Source organism: Cladophialophora carrionii (genome assembly GCF_000365165.1).
Source record: "Cladophialophora carrionii CBS 160.54 unplaced genomic scaffold supercont1.5, whole genome shotgun sequence".
In the NCBI taxonomy this organism is placed as follows: Eukaryota; Fungi; Ascomycota; class Eurotiomycetes; order Chaetothyriales; family Herpotrichiellaceae; genus Cladophialophora; species Cladophialophora carrionii.
The window spans coordinates 233990-249765 of NW_008481830.1; the positions used below are offsets into that span (position 1 = coordinate 233990).

Below are 15776 nucleotides of genomic sequence, written 5' to 3' on the forward strand. Positions count from 1 at the left end.
AGGTTCAGCGAAGAGGGGAACAAAACAACTGATCTGGAGACTGCAATCGTCGAGCTTCAGGCCGTACCAAGCGATGCCACCATAGGCCGTTGCAGGGCTTCCAGTCCATATATCTGACGTGCGAAATTGACGTACCTCGTAGGAGCGCCACATGGTACCGGTCAGGAGCTGGACTACTAGATCGAGAACCTGGATGAGAAAATGAAAGCGCATGTCAAGTTTTCATTCTGTACATGTCTCCTTGCCGTAGGAGGGAAACTGCTGTTGGAGAAAGCAAAAGCAGGACCGAGGTCATGATCTGTCTGCTATTCGAACGCCATGCCGTCAATGCTAAAATGAAGGTCTGATTCCAGTCTCCCCGTCGCGCATTCAATCTTACTTCCTGTACCACAATCTCGTGATGCGAGTATGTCTCACTGTAAATGGTTAGTACAACAAGATTCAGAACAGCGAGTTGGAGTAACACATACTCTTCTTCTGCAGCTGGAAGATGCCATACATCAACGCCTCACTCGTGGGCGGACATCCCGGCACGTAGATATCCACGGGCACAATGCGATCACACCCCCGGGTAACACTGTAACTGTAATGGTAATAACCGCCGCCGTTTGCACAGCTGCCCATAGAAATGACCCATCTCGGCTCGGGCATTTGATCGTACACTTGTCTCAGCGCAGGGGCCATCTTATTTGTCAGTGTGCCGGCCACAATCATCACATCGCTCTGTCTCGGACTGGCGCGGAAGATTATACCCAGGCGATCTTGATCGTAGCGGGGCGTGGAAAGGTGCATCATCTCGACGGCGCAGCATGCCAGCCCGAACGTCAGAGGCCAGAGTGAGCCCTGTCGTGCCCAATTTGCGATTTGATCCAGGGTGGTCAAGGCGTATTGCATGGCTCCCTGCTTTTTCTCCTGGGAAGGGAGGGGTACTTCGCGACGGAGGCCGCCTGTCACCGGGAGGCGAGATGCATCGCCGGTTGCGGTGGGTGATTGAGAGACGATGGAGGTCGCAGGTTTAGGGGAAGAGGTTGAAATGAAAGCTGCAGGGGCGGCGCGCAGAATCGAGACGGGAGCGGTAGTTGATGCTGCCAGTCTTGTCAGTGTGATCGGATTGGTGATGAAGGAGCTGTGTGCGTACCTCGCAGGGCGCGCGGAGCCACTGATCTCGACAAGGACATCATCTTGCCGTAGAGAAGGAGATGTCGGTGGGAGGTAGCGGTAGGGTGGACGGCGGAAGGAATTGAGCAGGCGTCGAGGAAGAGCAGGAAGCGAGGGAGAGGCGAATTGTCAAGTCTATGATATGATGTCGAGAAATGGTCGGGACAATTACAAGCTCTCTGATTGGCTTGAAGTATCCACTTCAGTCGCACCAATCAGACGGTGGAATATCTTGGCATCCTGGGGTATCGGATTTCCTCCATGATGCTCGGCATCGCAACTTGATCACGCTTGACCTGCTCATGGCTCTCAACTCGTCGCCCGCAATAGCATGCGTCGGCGTCATCGGCAAATACGACCAACCTCTCCATATCTCTCTCTTCCCGCCTCACAACACCAGACCAAATGCTGAACTCGACTTCCTCTTCCTGCTGAACAGTTGTCTGGACATCTTCGACCTGCGTGCCCGTACCACCAAATTGCTGGACTCGGATCTAGGCCTCCTCCAGGCCATCGACGACCGTCTGGCCTGCTATGGCTGGCTTACAAATACGGGCATCAAGTTCATTATTGTGGTCGACATGATGGGCCGCCCGCCGCCAGACCCCGCAGAACAGGACGCCCCGAAGGACAAGAGACGGTTTCCTCCTGCTGCTGTGGGCTTGAGAGATGCAGATCTCAAGCCTGCCTTCCGTGCCGTGCAGACTGCCTATATACACCTCATGCTGAACCCCTTCTACATGCCCGACGAACGCACACCGTTGCAGATTGCCAATTATGGAGGAAAGAGCCCGGAGATCACCAGCAAGAAATTCATCAACGAGATACAGCGGATAGGCAAGAACTGGTATCCGGGCATAGGAAGCATCTGAGCAAGAAAGCAATTGCTGTGTTGAAGCACTATTACTGTTGAGTACCTGGGACCATCCAGGGACGCCCTACGAGAAGGCACAGGAGAGTAATCGGTCCCAACCCGCCCCCATTCACCAGCCCGAACAGCCAACAATGCGGAGATGATATCCTCATGGTTGGGACGTGCCATCGAGCTTGGCAGCACTCTCACCAACCTCCGCCGCCGTCTCTGCAGCCTCCTGCTCAGCCTTACTTGGCGTCCTGACGAGAGGCACCTCATCCATCTTGGTGTCCGGATCGGCTAGCTTAGCTGCCTCTTCACTTGCGACAGGGTTATCCGCAGGCGGAGCAGCCACTGCCGCCGGAGCGCCCGTCTCAGTCATGCCCTGGGTCTTGATGTATTCGAGCACAGCCTTGACGGTCTTTTCAGGACCGGCTTGTTCCCACAGGCGGAGGACCCCTTGCCTGTCAATAATGACCACCCCTCGTGCCGTGGATTTACCAGGGCCGGGCTTCTTCATCCCGATCGCGGAGGTGAGGGTTGCGTTGGGATCACACTGACATACAAGTCAGCATTCGACTTGGGGAGGAGCTGTGAAGCACCTACCAGCAGAGGATATGGCAGCTTTTGCTTCGTGGCAAAGGTCGTGTTCGCCTTCGGACTATCCGTGCTCAACCCGTAGACTGCAAGTGACGCCCCCGTGATGGGCGCATAGTTATCTCGAAAGAAACATGCCTGGTTTGTGCCTGTTGACAACCCATGAGCTTCTGCACATCTCTCCGATACCAGAACGTGACTTACAGCCCGGCGTGCTGGCCTTGGGATACGTGAAAAGCACAACGCCAGCACCGCTCTTCTCGATCAGCTCTTTCACTGTGACACTGCTACCATCATGCGTCTGTACCGTCCCACCAAAGCCCTCGAGATCGATCGTCTCGCCTACCTCCAACTTTCCGCTGCCCTTCGCGGTGCCATTGGCCTTGGCAGGAGCAGTTCCAGGTACAGCTGGGACAGTCTCTGGAATAATGGGGGCGGATGTTTCGGTGGTGGCGGGCTGTTCCGGTTCCGTTTCCGCAGCGGCGGGGGTAGTCGTGGTTGTGGACTTCTTCGACCCAGACCCAGTCACCGCGGCCTTGGCTTTGTCCGCAAGCTTCTTGACGGAACTGCCACTGCCCCGTTTAGCCGCCGGAGGCGGTGCCGCGGGTTCTTTTGGAGCTGGGCGTTTGCGCAGCTCGACCGGCATGTTTTCCTACAAGCGACAGGATAGCTGATCAGACGGGGAACTGTCGACAATGTAGTGTTCAATCTTGGTCCTGCAGGGCAAATGCCGCCAATTAGTCGGTGTTGACAATGGAAAGTGTGTTCAATCTCGAGCTCCAACGCGAGGAAGAACACGTTGAAGATGTCAGTGACCTCGTCAAGCACGGAAAAGCTGTGTCTGAGGACGTTCGGATGGCCGAGTTTGCCGGACAAGGCTCCTAGCTCATCTTCAGACCCTGTCCACCGGTAGTCCTGATGAGTTCGCTTTTAGCAAGATACTCAACATCTCTACGGCTCAAAACGAGGCACCAAGGAGGGTCAAGCAGAGGCGACAAGTCCAGTCAGATCCCGCCAGCCCCCTGGGATTTTTGTCCCGGAGCATATCGAGTACATCGTGATCTGGACTCTAGGGACGCAAGGACAAGGACGGAGACTTACTCTAATATGTGCGCTGAGGTTAACGGCCTGGTAATTGTCGATAGCCGTGTAATGCCATTTGGTTGGTCAATCCCCATGTTTTGCGGATCGAACCGCGATGGCCACAACAGAAGAGCCTGATTTGGAAATGGCCGCGCGAGAGTGAACGTATCATTACTTACTCGAAAAAGATCAGCGAGTGGACTTGCTGGTCGCCTCCTGGTGGATGGAGTCTCCGGAAGGGAGCACGAGGTAAGTTCTTCGTATAGGATTCTTGCAGCCTCTTGGTATTAGTACTTCTCCCCATGTCTTCCAGCAGTATGGTGGAGCTCGAGGAACAGGAGCCGTCGGGAGATGCTCACAGATATTGATCACGTCAGTGTCGTGTCGTCTCGATGCAGTGGGATGCGGCTGGCATGCGTCGTGTGTTGGGAGCAGCTGGGACGGAGTCGGTGAGAGGAGGTGGTTGACGGTGGCTGGAGGCTCCTCAGTTTACAGCAAGCTCACGCTCACGTGTCCTCAGTACGTAGGTAGCTGCTGAACGTGGTTCTCTAGTCAGGCCTGTCCTTGTCGAAACGGCGAGGTCGGCCGACTCCAACTCCTGGCGCCGGCACCCGATTTAGCCGTGCTGGGGAAATTCAAGCTAATCGGATATTGGTAAGCGAGACAGCTTGAGCCGGAGCGCGAGAGAGGTGTTCTCGCAAATGGTGGTCGGGACAGGTGGACCGGAAGCATGATCTGAGAGCTGTAGGGAAAGGAGTACGCCGTACGAGTAAGTCCGATCTTGTTGTCCAAACAGTCAATGGTCCGAGGTCTCGCTCTCTTGGATTTGCTTCGTGCCGCTGTCAACCACAGGATGTCGAGCTCGACACGCCCGAACACATCAGTGGCGCCTGTCTCACCGATCGAAGAGCTCTACTATGTTTTTCCCAGTCGAAGCCCACCAGACACATCCCGATTATCGACACTCTGTGTTGCTCAAAAGTCAGTAGGAAAGTCAGGGTTTTGGTAGCACATTCAGTGATATTGATGGACTAGCTGGTTGAGCCACAAAAGACTTCCTTGCCGGTCACTAATTATGTTGCTTCAGCAAAAGCAATGAGTTACTGGTCATATTCTTCCCCAGAAGCCGCCCCTAACAGATCCGTCGCCGACTGTCCTTCCTTTGCTTGCTACCACGTGCTCCAAACCTGCCGCAAGGCTGCAGGGCGTCGGGTGCCTTGCTTCCTCAGCTTCACTGCACATCCTCTGCGCGTCCCCTTTTGCAATGACCCAGTACTCAAATGTTCAGCATTTAACGAAGCCAAGACGAGAAAGGAAAACGTGCCGATGTCGTGTGAGGAGAGTCGGTGATGACTGTGAGGTAGGTTCAATGTCGAGGTAATACTTCTAATCGTCATGCAGCAGGGCTGGCGGTCCAGATCAAGCTTGAGGCCGGGTCCTGGTGCATGGGCAGCAATTGAATTGCTGTTCGTTGTATGACGCTAACTTCCTGGAATTTCTGATGTGGCATGCAGACGTGCTCGTGATAGTTGTTGGCGGATACCGTAAAGTCATGGGTAATCGTTCAAGTATCGCATGTCGAGTTGAGCCGAATAAGCCATCCAGCTAAAAGTTTGGCGTTGTCCCCTGAGTCCCGTTCCGGATTTGCCATGTGCTAGAGCAAACCCCGCGCCGGATCCGACATGCCCATTGTTTGTTTGTCGAAGACGACAGGTCATCTTGACAGGAGGTAGAAGGAACGAAGTCATGCAGTCATTCCGTTTCAACGATAATCGCCGTTGCCACCGGTCATCCTCGTACCGGAACGAAGCCTAACGGGCAAACAGTGGTGATTAGTCAGATGCCATATAAATCTCCACGCAAACCGAAGCAAAACGCAGAGGAGATCCCTTACATGGGAACCATAGGTTTCAAGTACTCACATCCTGTCACTTCCATTCTGGTCGTTGCCGCTGGCGCCGCGCTCGATGACCTTGCGCCGGGAGCTGGAGATAGCAGCAGGCTTGCCGGCTTGCGAGGTGTGCTGCGGAGTCGGAGCGCCGGTGGCTGCTGCGGTTGCAGGATGAGCACCACGACGTGGCTTGTCCTCGTCTTCCTGGGCGTTCTGGTTGCCAGCGGCTTGAGCAATGGCCTGAGCGTTCTTCTGATATTTGTAGACCGTCCAATCGAAGACATAGTCGTACTGGAAGGACTCTCGGACAAACAGGTCGCGGAAGATCTTTCTCAGGTAGGAGTAATCCGGCTTGTCATCGAAACGGAGGGAACGGGTGTAGTTGAGGTAGATGGCGAACTCGTTGGGGAAGCCACGGCAAAGGACCTCGGTGGGGGTGGTCATCTTCTTCTCCATGATGCGATCATACTTCTGCTTCTTGGTGGCAGCCTTGAGGCCCTGCCATGGAAGAGATCCACGGCAGAAGTAGAGCATGACATAGCCCAGGGATTCCATGTCGTCTCGACGGGACTGCTCCACTCCCAAATGCGTGTTGATAGACGCATAACGGGCCGTGCCAGTCAAGTTCTTGTTCTCACGGTATGGGATGTGGAAGTGAGTCTTGGGATCACGGTATTTCTTGGCCAGACCAAAATCGATAACGTTGACCTGGTTCCCTCTCTTGCCAATGCCCATCAGGAAGTTGTCAGGCTTGATGTCGCGGTGGATGAAAGACTTGGCATGGATGTACTCGATGCGGGAAATGAGCTGGTCGGCCAGCAAAAGGACGGTCTTCAGGGAGAATTTGCGGTTGCAGAAGTTGAACAGATCTTCCAAACTGGGACCGAGCAGGTCGAGCACCATGGCGTTGTAGTCACATTCTGTGCCAAACCAGCGAACGAAGGGGATCCCGACGCCACCGGCAAGAGACTTGTAGACACGGGCCTCGTACTCCAGCTGAGGGTGCTTGGCCTTGACCGACTCGAGCTTGATAGCAATTTCTTCGCCTGAGATGATGTTGGTGCCCAAGTAGATATCTCCGAAACTACCACTGCCGATCTTTCGACCAATCCGGTACTTGTTACCAACACGCAAATCCTGCACAGTCCGTCAGCAAAAAGAACCCTCATATCTTTCAGGACTGTATGAGAGTCCAGTTAACGAGCGAGTTTTCGGCAGCCGTATTTCGAATCCGTAACCCATCGTTCAGGCTGTTACATACCATGGTCGTCATATTGATGAATTATTGGGCAGCTACAAAGCTGCAATAGGGTTTCGATACGGATGTGGATGACAGAAAAGTGCGGTAGGAGAGGAGGTTGCGGTGATGTTGGCGGAGGGATTACGGCGGTCTCAGCCTGTTGTCACCTTTGTTAGCAAACAGCGTTCACGAGCACTTGGTGCTTGAACGGTGAAAGAAAGCCGATCTCTGGAAATTAAAAGTCCAGAGCAGTAAGAGGGCCTGCGAATTAGGATGGTAGGTAACGAGCGAGTGAGAGTTGAGGTGGAAGGCAGGTTCGGTGTGGGCGGTGTCGAAAGGCGAGCCAAGCGGGCGATGGCGGGAAATACAGATAGACGATGACTAACCTGGTGCAGAGATTGTCAAAGGGCTCAATCGGTTGAAGTGCTCGATGACAGGTGAGTCGAACACTCACAGGTCTTCGAGCAGATCAAAACAGAGACCTCGAGATAGAATGCAGGCTGGCTGCAAGGAGAGGTGATGGTGGGACGAAGGAAGATGAGAGTGAAGGTAGCAAGGGAGGATCGAGGATCGAGGAACGAGCGAAATGAGGGAAGGTCGAAAGGTCACAAGCAGGCCAGCAAGCGAGTCTCAGTGCTAAGCCAATAGAGGCGCCGCGGCCACTAGAGCGGAGGGGCAGTGCCACTTTGCAAGCCTGCCGGTCCGCCCTTTCACTCACTGACAGCACAATGTCACCCGTCTTGCCTCATCGATCATTCACCACGGCCTCGCCGTCACAACTGTGTATTCTTGAATGCTCCTCGGCTCAGCTTCAGAAGCTCGTCGTAAGTGACGACTGCAGCAAAGCTTGGTTGCCTTTGCTGTCCAGGCGAACCACGTCCTTACTGGAGGCTATTGGGCCTCCACGCCCTTTACCTAAAGCCCCAGCAGATTTCACTCTAGGCCTGCCCACGGCCTGCCCCATGGCCACTAACAAACTTCTGCTGTCCTGGACATGGTGCATCGTCCCATCGCGTCTCAGGTGCCCCTTTGGGAGGCAGCAGCTGTTGTGGCTCTGCCCGAGCTGTTTGCCTCATCCGTTGGGCATCTGCTCCTTAATTCCTTCCATGTACATTTCGTCTGCTTTATTGGCCATTGGCAGTGATTTATCTCTGAGCTTGAACAAATGACAGGTGAGTTTTTCTGAGGCCTAGACTCCCCTTTGGTAGCCATGTCAGACCCATGTTCACACCCGGACTGGGCTGACCACATGCTCTGATCAGCGGATAAACTACCTCGACGGTGTGATTGAGCTATTTCGGTGTCTATCCAACGACAACTTCGGGCCACTGGTCACACCCATACAAGTATTTGCTTTCGTATCAGATCACACCGACAAACAGCTTCTCGGAGGCCACAGGACCAGTGTTGTTTGCTTTGGAATCGAGGCTTGTTTCCAACCCGACAATGCTTGGAGCTTGCTTCTCGGAGTTGTTTCAAGTAGTCCTGATCGCCAGAATCTAGCTAGGGCCTCGCCGTTCCAGAATCTTTAGCCTGACCGATCATCCCTCACTAACAAACATATCGCGGTTGATCTCAATTTCGCCGTGCCCGAAAGACTCAGGTACGGATCGCAGTTTCCGATTCTGTTGTGCACCTCTTCCCTATTCTAGTAGGCAGACACAACGCCTCTAGGCAGGAGCGGGTTTCAAATGAACAATCAATAATTAGATGGCACTGCTTTAAACACTTCTCCGTGATCCTACGCAAACGCCCCATACCCAGGTCGTCTTCAGGCCGAAGCTGACAGAGCACGAGTACTTGTGGCTCTTTGGGCATGGTGATCTCATCCCGCTCAAGCCACATGAGCAAAATCATCGACGCGTCCATCATCCATGACGCAGGAACCAATGACGTTGTGAATCAGGCTCAACATCCCGGACGTCTATTGAATTCTATGCTATATTTGAGACAGACGCTTCCAAGACTGGCATCCTGGGCCTTGGATGCGTGCTAAGTACGGAGTACAGAGAAAGATCGGCTCCAAGGCCGGTTCAAGGATACCTTATTCACCATGGCCTGGCCTCAAATGGAGCCCAGCACTCCGCATCTGACATACCTCTATCTTGCATTCTTCCTCATTCTCTATGCCTTGTTTTCAGAGCTCATCCGAAATCGAGCTCATCTCTCCGAGCCACCTCTAGCGACTCTTGCGGGCGTCTTTGCCGGGCCTCGCGGCGCCAGAATCCTTGATCCGGTATCAAAATGGGGGTGGGAGGACAATATCACACATGAACTTACACGAATCATTACTGGTGTGCAATGTTTTGCCGTTGGCATAGTGTTGCCGGCGAAGTATCCGAAGTACCATCAGAAGAGTATTGCTTTGCTCTTGGGTCCAACGATGACGGCTGGGTGGATTATTTCAGCGCTCATCGTCCGCTTCGTGCTCAAGACTACATGGGTGACCGCCCTGATCGTGGGTGCCTGCCTCACTCCAACAGATCCAGTGTTGTCGGCCAGTGTCATTGCTGAGGCAAAGTTCTCCCAGCGAGTCCCTCAACGAATCCGACGCCTCTTGTCCGCAGAATCAGGTTCCAATGATGGCACGGCATTCCCATTTCTGTACGCGGCCCTATATGCCGCCATCGCCAAATCCACCGGACAAGGAGTCAGAATGTTCATTACTGACGTCCTGCTTTGGCAGTGTCTAACAGGAATTGTCATTGGCATCATCATCGGCCTCGCCGCAAAGCGGACGCTCCGATTCAGCGAAGAGCGAGGCTACGTGCAAGAGTCAACGCTATTTGTGTTCTATTTTCTTCTTGCCGTGCTCTGTGTCGGCGTTGGCAGTACCCTCGGTCTCGACGACTTCCTCGTTTGCTTCAGTGCCGGAACCGCGTTCTGCTGGGACGGGTGGTTTTCTTCACGAACAGCAAGAATGAAACTTCCAAGCATCCTTGACCTCATGCTCAACTCCACCATGTTCGTCTACTTTGGGTCTATCATCCCCTGGCGGATGTACAGAGATAACCTCGCACCAGGAAGGATACTGTTATGCGTGGTGTTGATCTTACTGCTGAGGCGCCTGCCAGCGATGCTCGCCCTGAAAAGATTCATTCCGGATGTCAAGACGTACGGAGAAGCGATCTTCGCAGGACATTTCGGACCGATAGGAGTAGGGGCGCTGTTCCTTTCCATCGAGGCCCGGGCACGCTTGGAGACAGGCACATCGGAGCCATTGCCGCATCCGGGGAAGCACAGCAATCACCGCGATGCCATAGACACTGTCTGGCCTGTCGTTTGCGGTGTGGTGTTTTCTTCCATTATGGTTCATGGTTTCTCGCCACTTGTTATGAGCATCGCGAGTCACTTCATGAGACACCCCAAAGAACGTTCACATTTGGTTGGTGGAGACGTGGATGGGCTGGGAGGCATGTTACACGAGGACGAAGATGACAATGAGGAAGAGATAGAAGGAGGTTATACCGACGACGTCGATGGGCGTGCGTGAAGGATAGCGATACACCCTGGACAGCAAGGTAGCCATTCACACTTGAATGCGCGGTTCCTCTGAGAGGGAGCCCAGGCCGAATCTATCGCCTCTGGACAGCCGCGGCTTCTGCCTCTGCCTCCGCCTCGGGCTTGATCCCGGCGGAAGTCCTCCGCTCCCCGCGATCGGCGGGAATAGATAAATCCCCGGTGGAGATCAACGACAGGTCGTCCTCTCCCCGACCAATAATGGAAGGGAGGTAATAGAAGCGGCTTCTGCAATGACAGGGTCAACGGCTTTTCGTGCCATTGAGTTTGATTCGTAGCAGTGCTCTCATTCCGCAAATCCGTTGCAACTCAAGGCTTTTCATCTACCTGAAAGCCGCGTGTGAGAACAACAATCTCAGAACTGGCCGACTCCAAGCACTCGTCTGGAATAGGAACCTGCGGCAATAAGTGGAATACCAAGTTGTTCTTGACCACAACCCGTTCAAGATGCGGCCGACCGAATCGACAAGTCATCAATATATTCTTCAGACCCCCCAGGGCTCCCTTCAAGGTCTCGAACAACGTGATCTGTCGGGCAAACCCATTCTCTATCGCTTTACCAAAGTCCCCTACGCTCTTCCACCCACGGGTGCGCGCCGCTGGCGTCGCCCTCAGCCATTACCAAAGGAATTCACGTTCAACAATCCCCAAGGGGCACCGGGCGACTATACGCGCTTTGGCCCCATCTGTCCGCAACCACACTACGACCATGGCTCGATCATGGTCGCCAACCCGGATGCGGCACCTCCAGTTGACAACATCCAGGACGAGGACTGTTTGTACCTGAACATCTGGGTGCCTGCATCCGCTCCACCAGACAAGAAGGGCTGGCCTGTTCAATTTCATATTCACGGCGGCTGGCTTCAGGTTGGCGACGCCCTCCAACAGGAGGACCATGACCCATTTGACCTGCTTGCGAACACCAGGCCCCGGATCATCGTCAGCCCAACCTACCGACTCAACCTCTTTGGCTTCCTTGCTGGTGCCGAACTCGCCAGTCTCCACGAAGATCCCTCGCCGTCGAATTTCGGCCTCTGGGATCAACGTGCTGCACTGGAATGGGTGGCCAAAAACATCCAGCTCTTCGGGGGCGATGCCAGCAACATCACGGTGGGAGGCCTCTCCGCCGGCGCGAACAGCACCTTCTTCCAGCTGAACTACGACACCCAGCTACCTCGCGAGCAGCGCCTCATCAGAAGAATATACCTGTGGTCCAATGCCGTTGCGATACAACCAAACCCGACCACGTCGCCGGTGCTAACGCAGCAATTCAATGATCTCTGCGCCATCTTCAATATTGCGGCAGAGTCCTCGCCACGGGAGAAGCTTGATCGGCTTCGACAAATCCCGGCTCAAGATCTGATCGCGGCGCTCGCCAAGATGAAAATGCACACCTTCCGCTCCTCCACAGACGAGTGCTTTATCAACTCGACCTTTCTGTCCTCCTTGCACAGTGGCACGTTCACGACCCGGCTGGCGCAAAACAACATCTCGGTGTTTCTCGGCGAAGTCAGCGACGAGAAGGAGCTATACAAGATCGTCAACCCGCCATCCACGTATCAGGGTCTAATGACGCAACTGGGGAATTACTACCCGCAACACGTCGTCAAAGCTCTTCTATCGCTCTACTCCATCCCGGCAGCCAAGGATCCAGACGCCGCCAAGTGGGCCGAAGTATTCAGTCAAATCGTGGCGGATGGCCAAGTCCACGCTTCGCTCCGTGGCCTCACGCACACCTTGTTGAACCCACCTCAGAGACCCGGTGTCGAAGCTCTTCCAAGAAACAAAGTCCACAGATATCGCATCTCGTGGCGCGCGAAGAACCTCGACAACTGGATCTCTGCACACGTGGGCGTGTGCCATGGCCTCGACGCGCCGATCTGGTGGGGCAGTGGATGGCGCGCCGACTTTACCGACAAGGACAAGCAGATCCTGAAGAACATTGTGGAGCCTTTCGGACGATTCCTGTACGGCGAGGATGCAACCGTGGGAGGAGGCATCAAAGGTGAGAGATTTCTCAGATGGATTGATCAGCAGGGTAATGCGCACGAAGATCATGAGGATGAGTTGTGGGAGCGGGGCATGAGAATCTGGGACAGAGTCTGGGAAGCGCAGAAGGAGCTTGTGGCGAAGGAGAAGGAGTTGTCGAGCATGCTATGAGGATCCAACGGCCGGACAGGAAGGATGCTGCTTGCTGTGTGATGGTGGACAGTGAAATCCAGAGAAGGCAGCTCTGACCAGAAGGAGAGTAAAGTCTGCTTTCGAGCTCAGTGCAACCAATGGGATTCTGATGACAATGTGCTGTTACAGACGGGAAGCCTACATGACACACTCAAAAAGAGAAGGCATTTGTCTTCCTTGCCAGCACCTTGATAGTGACAAGGGGGATCTCAGCCTTCGGCATCAATGCCTATCTCCATGCACCCCCTGAATCCTCTAGGGCACGCACGCACGCACGCAAGTAGCTACAGTATCCAGAAGGCCCTCCTATGCATGATCAGAGCCTGTGCCAACCATCTCCCTATGATCTCCCACAATCTCTTCGCCAACGCCACGTCCGTGAAGTTGCGGTTGTTGCTGCTGGCGCGGCCTTGAGCTTCTGCATGATGAGGCTCGTGAAGAGAAAGTGGCCGAGATGGTTGATTGCGGATTGTGCTTCAACGCCATGGTCAGGACGCGCGACTTGAGGGGCCATGACACTGGGTGGGTTGATCAGGAAGTCGACGTTGTCCGTGTAGGCATTTACTTCTGCGGCTGCCTTTCGTACGGACGACAGAGATGCTAGGTTGATTTGCACGACTCAAAACTGTATGAAGGGGAATGTTGGGTGAACTCTCCTTCGCTGGAATCAAGCTTCTCCCTGGACCGTCCGCCGAAGACCACCAGGCTCGGTTTACTGGTGGCTAAGTCGTCGGTGTGACCGGGTTTACCCATGATACGAATGTGGAATTAGTTATCGAGACGAGCGACGAACATGGCTTACCTCTCCTTCTCCTCCTCTTGGGCACCTGAATCAGTCAGCAAGGATTAGTCCGGCTGAAGAGGGAGGCTCAATTTGGCTGGACCATCAAGTGCAACCTCCTATGCAAGACTTAGGGAGCTCGCTCCCGAAACAGCCATCTCTCAGGCATTCGTTGGAGCCGTCCTGTTCAGCCCGTATCCTACCTCAGCTTTGAGCATTCCAACAAGGCACTCGCTTTAGCGGCATGCACGGCGTTAGTATTCGTGCGTCTGGTTCTGAGAAGTCCATGCGTGATGGTTCGCTCGCCAGACCAAATGACGGTCGATTCCTTTCTTTGGATGACGCAGTCCAGTCTTCCCGCGCACAACCAGGCGCTCCAAACGCGGACGCATACGACCGGCGTAGAGCCATGCTGCTCCTCTGCGAGAGTGGCTGAAGTATTGGCTCGAGAGCCACTTCTGTGGTTTGAATAGTCGGCTTTGCTTGGAAGGCATTAACCTCTGAGCCGGTCCAGCTTTTCTTGGTAGGTGTCGATTTACTGTCACGTGACTAAATGCGTTGTCTTGGCGTTCATCCTCCTCGTTGCACGTGTCGAAAAGTTCAGAGTCACCAAGAAGCAAGACTCTTGCAAACATTTTACGGTCTACTTGTCGCAAAGATCTCGAGCGCATTCAGCTCTCGAGTCGAGTCCGCGACTCTCACCATTTCCTCCCTACTCTTTTCGACGATTTTCACTTCTCCGCTCCGTCTTTCAATTTTTGCAGCCGGATCTGCACTTGAGCCTGGCTCACAATCCGCTCTTCGCGCAATCACAACCGGGACTTCTTCCTGTCTCTTACAGAAACGCGGATACGCCAAAAAGAAGATGCCTCCCAAGAAGGCTGCCGAGGAGAAGAAGATTCTGCTAGGGAGGCCCGGCAACAATCTGAAGAGTGGTATCGTATGTAGGCAGATCCCATACACAGAGGTTGTCTGTACATCGCTGACAAGGTCATTCAGGTCGGCCTGGCTAATGTTGGCAAATCAACCCTCTTCCAAGCCATCACAAAGTGCTCACTAGGCAACCCTGCAAACTTCCCTTATGCGACGATTGACCCTGAAGAAGCCCGAGTTATTGTACCTGACGCCCGCTATGACTGGCTATGTGAACACTACAAGCCTAAATCACAGGTCCCTGCGAACCTGACAGTCTACGACATTGCCGGACTGACTCGTGGATCATCGACGGGTGCTGGTCTGGGCAATGCGTTCTTGTCACATATCAGAGCCGTGGATGCGATCTTCCAAGTTGTGCGATGTTTCGATGATGCCGAAATTATCCACGTCGAAGGAGATGTCAATCCGACTCGAGACTTGGACATTATCTCGGAGGAGCTGCGGTTGAAGGACATTGAGTTCGTGGAAAAGGCCAAAGAAAACCTGTCCAAACAGACGAGAAGAGGTGGGCAGAGTCTCGAGATGAAGAAGCTGAAGGAAGAGGAAGCCACCGTCGACAAAATCCTGCAGCTGTTGAAAGACGGCAAGGACGTGAGGAAGGCCGACTGGGGTCCTAAAGAGGTGAGCAGTCCTCCGATTTCCTACTTGCCGTTACATGATGAACAAGAGCTATACGCTCGACATAATCCCAGCTCGTCGACAGCAGCCTCACCAAATTTCACGTTCGAGGCTGTTATGAGAGGAAGTCCAACCCTGAATCGTCCAAGACGTCCGATCACTTGCACGCTATTCCTGGTGTATAGAGCATGCTGACTCTCAGGTCTAGATTGAAGTCATCAATCCCCTCTTCCTACTCACGGCAAAACCGGTTGTCTACCTCATCAACCTCTCAGAAAAGGACTACATTCGCCAGAAGAATAAATACCTTCCTAAAGTCATGGAATGGATCAAGACCAATTCGCCTGGCGACCCCGTCATCCCAATCTCGGTTTCCTTTGAAGAACGTATTGCCGTCATGTCCGACGAGGAAGCTGCTGAAGAATGCAAAAAACTCAACACCAAGTCCGCACTTCCAAAGGTGATCGTCACCATGCGACAGGCGCTCAATCTGGCCAGTTTCTTCACTACCGGCACGGACGAGGTCAGACAGTGGACAATACGAAAAGGCACAAAAGCACCGCAAGCAGCTGGTGTCATCCATACAGACTTTGAGAAGACGTTTATCCAGTGTATTGTGTACAACTATGAGACGTTGCGGGAATATGGCGATGAAAATGCCACGAGGGCGGCTGGGAAGGTTATGACCAAGGGCAAGGATTATGGTTAGTCTTGATCCTTTTTTTGAGCTGAGCCGAATACTCACAATCGTGCGCAGTTGTCGAAGACGGCGATATCATCCTCATCAAGGCAGGTGCTGCGAAGGCATGATCTCAGTTTACGTCGAGGGCATATCGTTGGCATATCTTCCAACGCTACGTTTCCGGTCCATGAAAGACACCGAATCAGCCTGTTGAAGTGTGCCTGGTGGCGTCCGGGT

At 53.9% G+C, this 15776-nt stretch overlaps 7 protein-coding genes across 7 annotated transcripts; 4 read left to right on the top strand and 3 right to left on the bottom strand.

Annotated features, from left to right (window-relative positions):
- Positions 1 to 375: 375 nt before the first annotated feature.
- On the bottom strand, positions 376 to 1181 carry G647_05904 (NADH-ubiquinone oxidoreductase 19.3 kDa subunit, mitochondrial; the record flags this gene model as incomplete). Its single annotated transcript, XM_008730230.1, has 3 exons — positions 376 to 416; positions 471 to 1085; positions 1139 to 1181. The coding sequence occupies 3 exons, from the start codon at positions 1179 to 1181 to the stop codon at positions 376 to 378; spliced, it is 699 nt and encodes a 232-aa protein (XP_008728452.1).
- Positions 1182 to 1460: 279 nt separating this feature from the next.
- Positions 1461 to 2030, top strand: G647_05905 (uncharacterized protein; the record flags this gene model as incomplete). Its single annotated transcript, XM_008730231.1, has 1 exon — positions 1461 to 2030. The coding sequence occupies one exon, from the start codon at positions 1461 to 1463 to the stop codon at positions 2028 to 2030; it is 570 nt and encodes a 189-aa protein (XP_008728453.1).
- Positions 2031 to 2180: 150 nt separating this feature from the next.
- G647_05906 (uncharacterized protein) lies at positions 2181 to 3254 on the bottom strand (the record flags this gene model as incomplete). Its single annotated transcript, XM_008730232.1, has 3 exons — positions 2181 to 2567; positions 2618 to 2757; positions 2813 to 3254. The coding sequence occupies 3 exons, from the start codon at positions 3252 to 3254 to the stop codon at positions 2181 to 2183; spliced, it is 969 nt and encodes a 322-aa protein (XP_008728454.1).
- A 2355-nt stretch (positions 3255 to 5609) lies between these two features.
- Positions 5610 to 6855, bottom strand: G647_05907 (uncharacterized protein; the record flags this gene model as incomplete). Its single annotated transcript, XM_008730233.1, has 2 exons — positions 5610 to 6719; positions 6844 to 6855. The coding sequence occupies 2 exons, from the start codon at positions 6853 to 6855 to the stop codon at positions 5610 to 5612; spliced, it is 1122 nt and encodes a 373-aa protein (XP_008728455.1).
- A 2020-nt stretch (positions 6856 to 8875) lies between these two features.
- On the top strand, positions 8876 to 10315 carry G647_05908 (uncharacterized protein; the record flags this gene model as incomplete). Its single annotated transcript, XM_008730234.1, has 1 exon — positions 8876 to 10315. The coding sequence occupies one exon, from the start codon at positions 8876 to 8878 to the stop codon at positions 10313 to 10315; it is 1440 nt and encodes a 479-aa protein (XP_008728456.1).
- A 473-nt stretch (positions 10316 to 10788) lies between these two features.
- G647_05909 (uncharacterized protein) lies at positions 10789 to 12501 on the top strand (the record flags this gene model as incomplete). Its single annotated transcript, XM_008730235.1, has 1 exon — positions 10789 to 12501. One exon carries the CDS (start codon positions 10789 to 10791, stop codon positions 12499 to 12501), a length of 1713 nt encoding a protein of 570 aa, XP_008728457.1.
- Positions 12502 to 14168: 1667 nt separating this feature from the next.
- G647_05910 (GTP-binding protein YchF) lies at positions 14169 to 15667 on the top strand (the record flags this gene model as incomplete). Its single annotated transcript, XM_008730236.1, has 4 exons — positions 14169 to 14243; positions 14303 to 14860; positions 15066 to 15561; positions 15615 to 15667. The coding sequence occupies 4 exons, from the start codon at positions 14169 to 14171 to the stop codon at positions 15665 to 15667; spliced, it is 1182 nt and encodes a 393-aa protein (XP_008728458.1).
- Positions 15668 to 15776: the final 109 nt, after the last annotated feature.